The sequence below is a fragment of the Elephantulus edwardii genome, unplaced genomic scaffold, assembly GCF_000299155.1.
Source record: "Elephantulus edwardii isolate Elephantulus edwardi_28Jun2011 unplaced genomic scaffold, EleEdw1.0 scaffold00443, whole genome shotgun sequence".
Classification (NCBI taxonomy): Eukaryota; Metazoa; Chordata; class Mammalia; order Macroscelidea; family Macroscelididae; genus Elephantulus; species Elephantulus edwardii.
The window spans coordinates 31,462-46,035 of record NW_006400193.1 but is presented as its reverse complement, the minus strand read 5'-3'; the positions used below and the strand labels follow the sequence as shown (position 1 = coordinate 46,035).

Here is a 14,574-nt window from a genome sequence, read left to right as displayed (position 1 = left end):
TGTACCCTTCTACCTCAGAAACCCTCTTTCCCTGAACTACTGAACCCCTCTAACCCTCCAACACAGAACCCCTCTTTCCCTGAACCCCTGAGACCCTCTACCCCTGAGCCCCTCTACCCCTCTGCCCCTGAGGCCCTTTGCCCCTGAAGCCCTCTACCCCTCTGCCCGTGAGCCCTTGAATCCCTCTGCCCCTCTGCCCCTGAATCCCTTTACCCCTGGACTTCTAAACCCCTCTATCCCTGAGCCTCTCTACCCCTCTTGTCCCTGAACCACTGAACCTCTCTAACCCTGAACCCTTCTATCCCTGGACCCCTCTACCTCTGAAACCCTAAACCTTTGAACCTCTAAACCCTTGAACTTCTCTACCCCTGAACACCTCTACCCCTAAACCCCTCTATGCCTCTTCCCCTGAACACCTCTACCCCTCTGCCCCTGAACCTCTGAACCCTTCTACTCCTGAAACCCTCTGCCCCTCTACCATTCTAGCCATCTACCCCTCTACCCCGAACCCCTGTAACTTTCTTTTTTTTAACCCCTGTAACTTTCTACCCTTGTACTCCTGAACCCCTCCACCCATCTACCCCTCTGCCTCTCTGCCCCTGAGCCTCTGCCTGTGAGCCCTTGAGCCTCTTACCCCTCTGCCTCTGAACAACTCTATCCCTCTACGCCACTACCTCAGAAACCCTCTACCCCTCTACAGCTGAATACCTCTACCCCTCTGCCCGTCTGCCCGAGTCCCTCTGCCCCTCTGCCCCTTTTCCTGTGAGCCCTTGAGCCCCTCTGCCCTCTGCCCCTGAGTTCCTCTGCCCCTCTTTCCCTGAGCCCCTGAACCCTCTGCCCCTCTACCCCAGAACCCTTGTGCCCCTGAACCCCTCTGCCCTTGAACCCCTCCTTCCCTCTTCCAATCTGCCCCTCTTTCCCTCTGCCCCTCTGCCCCTCTGCCCTTTTGTCCCTCAGCCCCTGAGCCCCTCTGCGCCTGAAACCCTCTACTCCTGAACCGTTGAATCCCTCTACCCCTGAAAACCTGAACCCCCTACCCCTCTACCCCTGAACCCCTCTACTCCTGTACCCTTGAACCTCTCTACCCATTGACCCCTCTACCCTTGTACCCTTAAACCATTCTATCCCTCTACCCCTGAACTGTACCCCTCTTCCCCTATAACTCTCTCTGCCTCTACACCAGAACCCCTGAACCCCTCTACCCCTGTTCACATAAACCCCTCTACCCCTGAACTTCTGGACTCCTCTGCCTGTCTACCCTTGAACCCCTGAACCCCTCTGCTCATTTGCCCTCTACCCCTGTACCTCTGAACCCTTCTCCCCCTCTACCCCCTATGCCTCTACCCTGAACCCTTTTACCCCTGTACACCTGAACCCCTTTACCTCTGAACTCCTGAATCTCTCTATCCCTCTACTCGTGAACCCCTGAACCCTTTACACATCTACCTCTGAACCCTCTACCTCTCTACCTTGGAACCCCTCTACCCCTGAACTCCTGAACCCATCTACCCTTCTAACCCTGAACCCCTCTTCCCTGAACCTCTCTACCAATATACCCCCTGAACCCCTGAACTCCTCTATCCCTCTTTCCGTGAACTTCTCTACCCCTGAGCCCCTCTGCCCCCTAACCCTGAGGCCTTCTACCCGTGAACCCTCTGCACCTCTACCCCTTTGCCCCTCTACCCCTGAGCCACTATCCTTCTGCCCCTCTGTTCCTGAACCCCTCTGTCCCTCTGCCCCTATGGCCCTTAACCCCTCTTCCCCTCTGCCCCTGAATCCCTCTATCTCTGAACTGCTGAACCCCTCTGCCCTTTGCCCCTCTGTCCCTGAACCCCTCTGCCCTTCTGTCCCTCTGCCCCTCTGCCCATAATTTCTTGAGCACCTCTTCCTCTCTTCCCCTGAGGCCCTCTGCTCCTCATTCCCTGAACCCCTCTGCCTCTGAATACCTCTATCCCTGATCCCCTCTAACCCTCTACCCTTATACCCCTCTACTGAACTCGTCTACCCCTCTACCCTTGGACCTCTGAACCCCTGAATATCTGAACCCATTAACCCCTTGACCCTTCTACCCTTGACCTCCTATACCAATCTACCCCTCTACACATGATTCCCTTTACCCCTGAACCCTTGAATCCCTCTACCCATATACCCCATGCCCCTCTATCCCCTGAACCATTCTATTTATTCCCCCTGAACCCTTGAAACCCTCTACCCCTCTACCCCTGAAATCCTGAACCCTTCTACCCCTGATCCCATGAACCCCTCTACCTCTGAACCCCTGAATCCTTCTACCTCTCTACCCCTGAACCCCTCAACCCTTCTACCCCTCTACGCCTCTACGCCTGAACCTCTCTCCTCCTGTACCTCAGAACCCCTCTACCCTTGAAACCTTCTACTCTTGAACCCCTGAATCCCTCTACACCTCTACCTTGTACCCCTGAAACCCTCTACTCTTGAACACCTGTACTCCTGAACCACACTACGCCTCTACCCCGTACCCACTACCCATCTACCCTTCTACCTCTGAACTGTTCTTCCCCCCTACCCTTGAACCCATGAACCCCTCTATCCCTCTTACCCCTTTATGTCTCTACCCTGAACCCCTTAAGCCCTCTACTCCTGTATCCTTGAACCCCTCTACCCCTGAACTCCAGAACCCCTCTACCTATCTACCCCTCTATCCCTGGACCTCCGAACCCATCTGCCTCTGAACCCATCGACCCCTTGACCCCTCTACCCCTGAACCCCTCATTTCTATGTCCCTACCTCTGAACTCTTGAATCCCTCTACTTATTTACTTCTGAACCCCTCTACCCCTGAACCCCTCTACTCTTGAACCCCTGATCTCTACTGTACCCCTGAGCCCCTCTACACCTGATCCCCTCTACCTCTGAACTCCTGAATCCCTCCACCCCCTACCCCTGAACCATTCTATCTCCCTACCCATGAACCCCTGAAACTGTCTACCCCTCTATCCCTCTAAGCCTCTACCCCTGAACCCTTCTACCCCTTAAACCGTGAACCCCTGAAACTTACTACCCCTGAACCCCTCTACCCACTTACCCCTCTACCCCTGAACCACTCTAACCCTCTAACCTCTCTACACCTGAACCCTACCACCCTTCTACCCCTCTACACCTCTACCCTAGACCCCCAGAACCTCTCTACCCCTGTACCCCAGAACCCCTCTATCCCTGAAATAATCTACTCTTTAACCCCTGAACCATTGAATCCCTCTATCTTGTACCCCTGAAACCGTCTGCTCTTGAACCACTGTACCCCCTACCCATCTACCCTTCTACCTCTGAACCATTCTACTTCTTTACCCTTGAACCCATGAACCCTTAACCCCTCTATCCCTGTATCCCTGAACCCCCTCTACCACTGAACCCCTGACCCTCTACCTATTCACCCCTCTACCTCTCTACCCCTGAACTCTTGAACACTTCTACCTATCTACCCCTCTACCCCAACCATTCTAACCCTCTACTCCTGAACCCCTGAACCCTCTGAACATCCCTAACCCTGGTCCCCTATACCCCTCTTCCCCTGTACCCCTCTATCCTTCTACCCCTCTACCTCTGAACCCGTCTACCTCTCTACCCTTGTACCCTTGTACCCTTAGAGGGTTTCAGGGGTTTAAGAGTAGGTTTCAGGTATACACGGGTAGAGGGGTTCTGGGGTAGAGGCATAGTGGGGTAGAGGGGTAAAGGGTTTCAGGGGCTCAGGGGTAGAGGGTTTCGGGGTTGAGGGTCTAGGCGTTGATGGGTTCAGAGATTCATGGGTTTAGTGGTAGAGGAAATCCCTCTATCCCTGAACCCCTCTGCCCCTGATTACCTCTTCCCTCTGTGCATCTGCCCCTGTGACCCATTGCCCCTCTGCCACTCTGCCCCTGAAGCATTCATCCCCTCTGCCCCTGATCTCCTCTGCCCCCTACACCTGAACCCCTCTACCCATGAACCCCCCTACCCCTGAAACTCTCTATCCCTGAAACCTTCTACTCCTCTACCCTTGAATCCCTCTAACCCTGAACCCGTCTACTCCTGACCCCCTAGACCCCTCTACCCTTGAACCCCTCTACCTTGAAGCACTCTACCCTTCTATCCCTCTAGTTGTGAACCCCTGCACCCCTCAACCCATCTACCCCATCTGTATCCCTGAATCCTTCTACTTCTGAACCTCTAAACCCTCAACCCATCTACCCCTCTACCCCTGAACCATTCTACCCCTATACCTGTGAACCTCTGAACCCCTCTACCTCTCTACCCATGAACCACTTTATCCCTGTACCTCAGAATCCCTCTATCCCTGAACCTCTCTGCACTTGAACCCCTGAAACCCTCTGCCCATGAACTCCTGAACCATTCTACCCCTCTTGTGCCTCTATCCCTGAATTCATGAATCCCTCTACCCATTTACCCCTTCTACCCCTGTACCCCTGAAACATTCTACCCCTCTACCCATGAACCCCTGAACTTCTCTACCCCTCTAACCCTTTATCCCTTTATCCCAGTAACACTGAACCCCTCTACCCCTGGACCCCAGAATCCCTCTAACCATCTACCCTTCTGCCCCTCTGCACCTCTGCTCCTCTGACCCTCTGAGCCCTTGAGGCCGTCTTCCCCTATGCCCCGAGCCCTTCTATCCCTTCTTTTCTGAAACTCTCTACCTCTAACCCCCTGAACCACTTCACGCCTGAACTCCTCTACCTCAAACCCCTCTATCCATGAACCCCTACTTCCCTGAACCCCTGAACCTTTTTACCCCTGAATCCCTGAACTCCTCTACCCCCTATACCTCTACCCCTGAACCCATGAACCAATATACCCCTCTATGCCTGAACCCTTCTACCCCTCTAGCTCTCTATTCCTCTACTCCTGAACCCCTTACCTCTCTAGCCCTGAACTTCTCTACCTATCTACCCCTCTACACCTCTACCCGTGAACCATTATATCCCTCTACCCCTGAAACCCTCTGTCACTGAACCCCTCTTGCCCTCTGTCCCTCTTCACCTAAGCCCCTCCCTATGCACCTCTGCCCCTTTGCCCCCTGCCCCTCTGTCCTTCTGCCTCTCTGCCCCTGAACCATTCTATCCCTCTAACCCTGAACCCCTCTACCTCTGAACCCATTAACCCTTCTACTCCTGAACCCGTGGACCCTTCTACCCATCTACCCCCTCTATCTCTGAACCATTCTACCCCTCTACCCCTTTACCCCTGAACCCCTGAATATCTCTACCTTTGTACTCCTCTATGCCTCTACCCCTGAACCTCTCTACCCCTGTATTCCAGAACCCCTCTACCCCTGAAACCCTCTACTCTTGAACACGTGAACCCCTCAACCCCTGAAACCCTCTATCTCTGAAACCCTGACACCATGAACCTTCGTCCTCTCAACCCCTCTACTCCTGAAACCTTGAACCACTCTGCCCATGAACCCTTGAATCCCTCTACCCCTGAACCATTATATCAGTCTGTCTAACCCTGAACCCCTGAACCCCTCTACCCATCTATCCCTCTATCCATGAACCACTCTACCCCTCTACCACTTTATCCCTGAATACCTGAATCTCTCTACCCCTCTACACCTGAACCCTCTACCTCAAAACCCTGAACCCTTCTGCCCCTCTTTGCTTAAACCCCTCTTCCCCTGAATGCCTCTACCCCTCTACCCTTCTAGCCCTCTACCCCTGAACCTGTCTACTTCTCTATCCTTGTGTCCCTGAACCCCTTTACCTCTGGACCCCTGAACCCCGCAACCTCTTGACCCCTCTACCACTAAATCCCTGAACCTCTGTACCCATCTACCCCTCTACCCCAAACCCCTGATCCCCTCTACCCGTACATCTCTACCCTTGAACCCCTCTACCACTGAGCCCCTCTACCCTTGAACCCCTGAACCCTTCTACTTCTTAACCCCTGAATCCCTCTACCCCTCAACCCTTGAGCCCCTCTACTTCTCTATGCTTGTAGCCCTGAACCTCTGAACCCTGCTACATCTGTACTCCTGGACCCTCTACTCCTGAACCTCTGAACCTCTCTACACCTCTACCCGTGAACACCTCTACCCCTGAATCCCTGAAACTCCCTACCCCTCTATCCCTCTATGCCTCTACCCCTGAATCCCTGAACCCCTCTACCCCTGAAACCTTCTATTCTTGAACCCCATGAACCCCTCTACTCCTGTACCCTTCTACCCATGAACCCCCTACCCCTGAACCCTTCTACCTCTGAACTCCCGAATCCCTGACCCCTGACCCCTCTACACCTGAACCCCTCTTCCCCGTGCCACTCTCCCCCTCTACCCCATTGCCCCTCTGCCTTCTTGCCCCTCTACCCTGCTATCCCTGAGCCCCTGAACCCCTCTGCCCCCCATCCCTGAAGCCCTCTACCCCTGAACCCTTCTTCCCTTGTTCCCTAGAACCCTCTAACCCTGAATGTTCTACTATTGAACCTCTGAACTCCTTTAACCATGAACCCCTCTACCCCTGAACGGGTGAACACCTCTACCCCTCTAACCCTTTGCCTCTACCCCTTAGCCCCTTAACCCCTATACCCATCAACCCCTCTACCCCTGAACTCCTCTATTCCTGAACCCCTGAACCCCCAAAGGCTTCTACTCATCTACCCATCTACCATTATATTCCTCTATGTCTCCACCCTTGAACCATTGAACCCTTCTACCCCTGTACTGAAACCCTCTATCCCTGAAACCCTCTATTCTTGAAACCCTTAACCCCTCTACCCCTGTATTCCTGAAACCCTCTAACCCTGTACCCCAGAATCCTTCTACCCCTGAAACCCTCTACTTGACCCCCAGAAACCCTGAAACTCGCTACCCCAGTACCCTTGAAACCCTCTAATCTTGTACCCCTAAACCCCTCTTCCCATGAGCCCCTGTGCCCCTCTTTTCCTGAACCTCTCTATTTCTGAACCTCTGAACCCCTTTACCAATAAAACCCTGAACCCCTCTACCTTTCCATGCCTCCAGTCCTGAACCCCTGAGCCCCTCTGACCCTGAACCGCTCTAATCCTGAGACCCTGAATCCCTTTACCTATCTACCCCTCTACCCCTGAACCCCTGAAACCCTCTTCCAATGTACCTCTCCTCCCCTCTATTCCTGAAACATTCTATCCCTCTACCCCTGTACCCATGAACTCCTCTATGCAGCTACCCTTGAACCCCTCTACCCATCAATCCCTCTACCTCTACCCCTGAACTCCTGAACCACTCTACCCATCTACCCATCTACCCCTCTCCCTCTGAACCATTCTACCCCATATCCATGAACCATTGATCCCCTCTACCCCTCTATGCATCTACCCATGAACCCCTGAACACTCTACTCCTATACACCTGAACCACCCTAACCGTGCACACCTAAACCACTCTTCCCCTCGACCCTCCTACCCCTGAACCCCTGAATCCTACCCTTCTATGCCTCTACCCCTGAATCTCTCTTCCCATCTACCCCTGAACCCTTCTATCCCCGAAGCCCTGAATACATGTATCCATCTACTCCTCTACCCTTGAACCCCTCTACCCCTTTACACATAAACCCATCTACCACTGAACCCCTCTACCCCTCTACTTCTGAACCCCTCAACCCCTCTATCTCTCTAACCCTGGATCCCTCTATCCATTTACTCCTTTACCCCTCTACACCTGTACCCTCTGTGCCTCTCTCCCTGAACCCCTGAACTCCTCTATCCCTGTACTCCTAAACCCCTCTCTCCCTGAAACCCTCTACTTTTGAACCCATGAACCCCTCACCTTTCTCCCCCTGTATCCCTGAACCCCTGTACCCCTGAATGTCTCTACCTGTCTATAAGTGTACTCCTCTACCCCTCTATCCCTGAACCTCTCTGTCCCTCTGCCCCTCTGCCCTTCTGCCCGCAAGCCCTTGAGCCCCTCTGCCCTTCTGCCCCTTTTTCCCTGAGACCCTGAATCCCTCTATCCCACTTCCCCTGAACCCCTCTACCCCTACCCTTGTACCCCTCTTACCCTGACCCTTTCTAACCCTCTATCACTGAATCATACAACTCTAACCCTGAACCCCTATACCCCTCTACTCCTGAACCCCTGTACCCCTGTACCCCTACCCTTGTACTCCTCTTACCCTGACCCTTTCTAACCCTCTATCACTGAACTGCTCCACCTCTGAAACCTTCTACCCCTCTACAATTGAATACCTCTACCACTCTTTCCCTCTGGCCCTGTGCCCCTCTGCAAATCTGCCCCTGAGGCCCTCTGCCCATTTACCCCTCAATCCCTCTTCCCCTCTTCCCGTCATTCTACCCTTCTACCCATGAAACCTTGAACCCCTCTACCTATAAACACCCCCCTACCCCTTATCCCCTCTACCCTGTAACACCTCCCCCCCTCCCCCTCTACACCTGAACCCCTCTCCCCTTCTACCTCTAAGCCATTCTACCCTTCTACCCCTGAAGCCCTGGGTTAGGGTTAGGGCTAGGACTAGGGTTAGGTTTAGGGTTAAGGCAAGGGCTAGCGTTTGGGTTAGGGTTAGGGCTAGGTTTAGGCCTAGGTTTAGAGCAAGGGTTAGGACTAGGGTTAAAGCAAGGGTTAGGGCTTGGGTTAGGACTAGGGCTAGGGTTATCGTTAGCGCTAGGGTTAGGGCTATGGTTATGGTTAAGTTTGTGGTTAGGGTTAGGGCTAGGGTTAAAACAAGGTTTAAGGTAAGGGCTAGAGCTACGGCTTGGGCTAGGGTTAGGGCTAGGGTAATGATTAGGTTTAGGGTTAGGTTTAGGGTTATTGTTAGGGTTAAGGTTACAGCTAAGTTTAGGCATACATTTAAGCAAGGGTTAGGTTTAGGCTTAAAGCAAGGCTTAGGGCCTGGCTTAGGACTAGGGCTAGGGTTAGTGTCAGGGCTAGGGTTAGGGTTATTATTAGTGCTACGGTGAGTGGAAGGGCAAAGGCAAGGGCCAGGGATAGAGCTAGGGTTAGGGCTAGGGTTTAAACAAAGGTTTGGGCTTGAATTAGGACTAGGGCTAGGTTTAGGGACTGGGTTAGGGGTAGGTTTAGGCCTAGGGTTAAAGCAATGGTTAGGGCTAAGCCTCGGTTACGGTTAGGGTTAGGGCTAGGACTAGGGTTAGGTTTAGGGTTAAGGCTAGGGTTAGGGTTAGGGCTAGGTTTAGGCCTAGGTTTAGGGCTAGATTTAATGCAAGGGTTAGGACTTGGGTTAGGACTAATGCTAGGGTTAGGTTTAGGGCTAGGTTTATGGTTAGGTTTAGGTTTAGGGTTAGGATTAGGGCTAGGGTTATGCTCAGGGTTATTATTAGGGCTAGGGTGAAGATAAGGCAACGGCTAGGGCTATGGTGAGAGCTAGGTTTAGGCTAGGTTTGGGGCTAAAGTTAAAGCAAGGTTTAGGGATAGGGCTGGGTTAGGTAGGGTAGGGTTAAGGTTAGGGTTAGAGCTAGTTTTAGTGTTAAGGCTAGGGCTAGGGTTAGAGTTAGGATAAAGTTTATGGTTAGGGCTAGGGCTAGGGTCAGGATTAGATTTTGGGCTAAGGTTAAAGCAAGGGTTTGGGCTTGAAATAGGCCTAGGGCTAGGTTTAGGGATAGGGTTAGCGCTAGCTTTAGGCCTATGGCTACAGCAAAGGTTTGGGCTAAACCTGGGTTAGGGTTAAGGCTAGGACTAGGGCTAGGGCTGGGTTTAGCGTCAAGGCTAGGGTTGGGGTTAGGATTAGGCCAGGGCTATGTTTAGGCCTATGGAGCAAGGGTTAGGGTTAGGGTGAAAACAAGAGTTAGGGCTTGAATTAGCACTAGGTCTAGGGTCAGGGTTGGGGTTAGGGTTAAGGTGAGGGTTGAAGCAATGGATAGGGTTAGGGCTAGGGTTAAGTTTATGGTTATGGGTAGGGCTATGGGAAGGGTTAGGTTGAGGGTAAGGGTTAGAGTTAGGACTAGAATTAGGGCTAGGGTTAGGGTTAAGGCTAGGGTTAGGTTTAGGACTAGGGCTAGGGTTAGGGTTAGGGTTAAGGATAGGCCTAGGGTTAGGGGTAGTGTTAGGCTTACGGATAGAGTTAGGGCTAGGGTTAGGGTTTGGGTTAGGGTTATTATTAGGTCTAGGGTGATGGTAAGGGTAAGATCTAGGACTAGGGCGAGAGCTAGGCTTAGGGCTAGCGTTGAGGCTATGTTTTTAGAAAGGTTTAGGGCTAGTATTAAAGCAAGTTTTAGGGCTTGGGTTAGGAATAGGGCTAGGGTTTGATTTAGTGTTAGAGTGTTAGGGTTATGGTTAGGGTTACTTTTACGTTTAGGGTGAGAGTAAGGGTAAGACCTAGGGCTAAGTCCAGAGCTAGGATTGGGACTAGGGTTCAGGCTAGGATTAAAGTAAGGTTTAGGGCTTAGGTTAAAACTAGGGTAAGAGGTAAGATTGGTGATAAGGTTCAGGCTAGAAGCAATGGTTAGGGCTAGGGCTTAGGTTAAGACTAGGGCTAGGGTTAGGGTTAGGGCTAGGTTTAGGGTTAGCGTTATTATTAGGTCTATGTTGAGTGTAAGGGCAAGAGCTAGAGCTAGGGTTAGGCTAGGGCTAGGGTTAGGGTTATTCTTAGGTTTAGAGTTAAGGTTAGGATTATTGTTAGTGTTAGGGCTAGGGTTAAGGTTAGGGTTATTATTAGGTCTATGGTGAGGGTAAGGGCAAGAGCTAGAGCTAGGGTTAGGATTACAGCTAGGGTTATGGTTATTGTAAGTTTAGAGCTAGGGCTAGGGCTAGTATCTGGGTTAGGCCTAGGGTCAGGGCTAGGATTAGGGCTAGGGTTAAATCAAAGTTTAGGGCTATGTTTACTGCATGGGTTAGAGCTTGGGTTAGGACTAGGACTAGGGTTAGGTTTAGTGTTAAAGCTTGGTTTAGTCCTAGTGTTAAAGCAAGGTTTATAGTCAGGATTAGTGTTAAGGCTAGGATTAGGGTTTGGTTTAGTGCTAGGGTGAGGGTTAGTGCTAGTGTTAGTGTTAAGGTGTGGGTTAGAGTTAGGGTTAAAACAAGATTAGGGTTAGAATTAGGGTTAGGGCTAGGGTTAGGGTTATGGTTAAAGCAAGGGTAGGGCTAAGGCTGGTTTAGGATTATGGTTAGGATTAGGGTTAGGGGTAGCGGTAGGGTTAGGTTTAGAGCTAGGAATAGGGTTAGGTTTAGGGTTAAGGCTAAGGCTAAGGTTAGGTTTAGGGTTAGGCCTAGGTTTAGGCCTAGGTTTAGAGCAAGGTTTAGGGCTAGGGTTAAAGGAAGGGTTAGGATTGAGTTAAGACTAGAGCTAGGGTTAGGTTTAGGGCTAAGTTTATGGTTAGGTTTAGAGTTAGGGTTAGGGCTAGGGTTAGGGTTAGGTTTAGGGCTAAGTTTATGGTTAGGTTTAGAGTTAGGGTTAGGGCTAGGGTTATAGCAAGGGTTAGGGTTAGGGTTAAGGCTAGGTCTAGGGTTACAGTTGGGGTTAGGTTTAGTGTTAGGCTTAAGTTTAGGGCTAGGGCTAGTTATAGGGTTAAGTCTAGGGCTAGGGTTAGATAAGGTCGGTGCTACGTTTAGGCCTTGGTTAGAGTAAGGGTTAGGGCTAGGATGAAAGCAAGGGTTATGGCTTGAGTTAGGACTATAGGTAAGGTAAGGGTTAGGGTTAGGGCTAGGTTTATGGTTAGGTTTACAGTTAGGTTTAGGGTTAGGGTTAAAGCAAGGGTAGGGTTAGGGCTAGGGCTAGTGTTAGGGTTATCGTTAGTGCTAGGGGAAGGTTTAGGTTGAGGGTAAGTGTTAGGTTTAGGGCTAGGGTTATGATTACAGTTAGGGTTAGGGTTAGGGCTAGGGTTAGTGTTTGTGTTAGGGATAGGCCTATGAATAGGGTAGGGTTAGGGTTATTATTAGGTCTATGGTGAGGGTAAGGGCAAGAGCTAAGGCTAGGGCGAGAGTTAGGTTTAGGGCTATGGTTGAGGCTAGGGTTTAAGAAAGGTTTAGGGCTACGGATAAGGCAAGGTTTAGGGCTTGGGTTAGGGTTAGGGCTAGGATTATTATTAGGTCTAGGGTGAGGGTAAGGGCAAGAGCTAGGGCTAAGACAAGTGCTAGGGTTGGGGCTAGGGTTAGGGTTAGGGTTACGGTTAGGGTTAGGGCTAGGGTTAACGTTAGGGTTATTTTTAGGGCTATGGTGAGGGTAAGTGCAGGGGCTAGAGCTAGGATTAGGTCTAGGGTTAGGGCTGGGGTTAGGGTTACAGTTAGGTTTAGAGCTAGGGTTAGTGTTAGGGTAGGGCTAGGGTGAGGGTTAGCGAGGGTTAAGGTTACGTGAGGGTTTGGATTAGTGTTAGGGTTAGAATTAGTGTTAGTGTTAGGGTTAGGGCTAGGGTTAGGTTTAGGGTTAAAGCAAAGGTTAGAGCTAAATCTAGATTAGAGTTAGGACTAGGATTAGGTTTAGGTTTAAGGATAAGGCTAGGGTTAGGGTTAGGGCTCGGTTTAGGCCTGGGGTTAGAGCAAGGGTTACGGCTAGGGTTACGGCTAGTGTTATGTTTAGGGTTTGGGTTAGGTCTAAGGTTAGGGTTAGGGCTAGGGTTAGGTCTAGGGTGAGGGTTAGGGCTATGTTTATGTCTAGGCTTAAAGCAAAGGTTAGGTCTAGGGTTAAAGCAAGGGTTAGGGCTTGGTTTAGGACTCAGGCTAGTGTTAGGGTTAGGTCTAGGTTTAGGCATAGGGTTTAAGCAAGGGTCAGACGTAGCATCTGGTTAGGTTTAAGGTTAAGGTTAGGGTTAGGGCTAGGACTAGGGCAAGGCTTAGGGTTAAGGCTAGGGCTAATGTTAGTGTTAGTGTTAGGTCTAGGTTTAGGCCTAGGTTTAGAGCAAGGGTTAGGGCTAAGGTTAAAGCAAGGGTTAGAACTTGGGTTAGGATTAGAGCCAAGGTTAGGGTTAGGGTTAGGGTTAGGGTTAGGTTTAGGCTAGGGTTAAAGCAAGGCTTAGGGTTAGCCCTAGAGATTTTGGGTTTTCATTCATTCATTGTTGCACTATTTTCTCTTCTCTCCTCCCCAGTTCGTTCTTCTTTTTTCCCCCTTTGAGAGTCTGTTTTAATTGTCCAATTGCCACAGTGCTTGTCAAAGCCACTTCTGATTAATCTCCTTTGTCACTGTGTCCTTTGCCATTCCCTGTAACTCCTCCCTGAGAGAGACTTCATCCTGATTCATAAGGAAAAGGGGACAGCATATTCTCTTAGCTACTTCCTGCTGAAAAGTGACGCTGTAGGTTTCAGGGTGAAGATCTTCTCTCACTACTCTAAAGGGCCCCTTTGGCAATAGGAAACACATAGACCATTATGGAGATTGATTTTGGAATTTAGATGCACTGTTATCAATTGTGCTTAGCCGTACATGTTCATATCCTTGAAGATGTATCTTGGAAGTGTTGCAGCGTAGAAGACACAAATTTAACTAACAAGTTAAAAGTACATGAGTCAAAAATTTAAAAGCAATAATATTCCAAGTAGAGGCTCTAATAGTGGTACAAAGCAAGTTACAGAAGGAAGGTATTTCTTACAATAAAAGGCCTATTTACTAGCACTTTGTCTATTATAGTGTAAAGGTTAAGAACCACAAGATGTAGAGGCTCAATTATGTCATTTAATGTTCTTAAGTCCTGGAGCAAATTCCATCTACCACTGAGTTGTTTTACAACTCGGAAGTCCGCATGCAAGGCAGAGGTGATTTAAGGAACTGCTTATGAGGTTTTCCGTCAATTCCAACAACTAAGAAATAGTGAGATGAGTTGGGACCTCAGAAGGCTTTTAGGATCAAATGGTAGGCTCTTGTGTCCAGGAGAAAGCGAATATACTTACCAGTATTGTTAAAGGGTTAGGTTTAGGGTTAGGTTTAGGACTAGGGTTATAGTAAGGTGTAGGGTTATGGTTAGGACTAGGGCTAGGGTTAGGGTGAGGACTAGGGCTAGGGTTAGGCTTAGGCTTAGGGTTAGGGCTAGCGTTAGGGTTAGGGATAGGTCTAGGGTTAGGACTAGGGCTAGAGTTAGTGTTAGGGCTAGGGTTAAAGCTTGGGTTAGGCTTTGGTTAGTATTAGGGCTAGAGTTTAAGCAAGGATTAGAGCTAGGGTTAAAGGAAGGATTAGGTCTTGGGTTATGACTAGAGCTAGGGTTCGGCTTATGTTTAGGGCTAGGATTAGGGTGTGGGTTAGGGTTAGAGTTTTGTTTATTGTTGGGGTTAGATTAGAGCTAGCCTAGGTTTAGGGTTAAGGTTGTTGTTGTTATGCGCTGTCGAGTCGCTTGAGACTCATAGCGATCCTATGTACAACATCCCTAAACTCTGCTCTGTCCTGTGCCAATCACACCATCTCTAATTCAGCCGTCCTCATTACCCCAGTCTCTGAATCATTCCCCCACATAGGAGGCCTTCCCCTTCTATGCTGTCCTTCCAACCTACCAAGCATGATGTCCCTCTGCAAAGGACCTCTCCCTCCTTGCAACATGTCGAAAGTATGTTAGATGAAGCCTTAGAATCCTTGCCTCCAAGGAGCAGCCCGGTTTGACCCTTTCCAGGATGACTCTGTTTGTTTTCCTAGCAGTCCATGGTACCCTCAATACTCTTCTCCAGCACCACAGCTCAAAG

At 50.4% G+C, this 14,574-nt stretch overlaps 1 protein-coding gene across 1 annotated transcript; it reads left to right on the top strand.

Moving 5' to 3' along the window:
• Positions 1–362: 362 nt before the first annotated feature.
• On the top strand, positions 363–996 carry LOC102856460 (proteoglycan 4-like; the record flags this gene model as incomplete). Its single annotated transcript, XM_006902731.1, has 3 exons — positions 363–513; positions 701–762; positions 958–996. Coding segments are annotated over 3 exons (252 nt in total), but the record flags the coding sequence as incomplete, so codon positions are not given.
• Between the last annotated feature and the right edge of the window lie 13,578 nt (positions 997–14,574).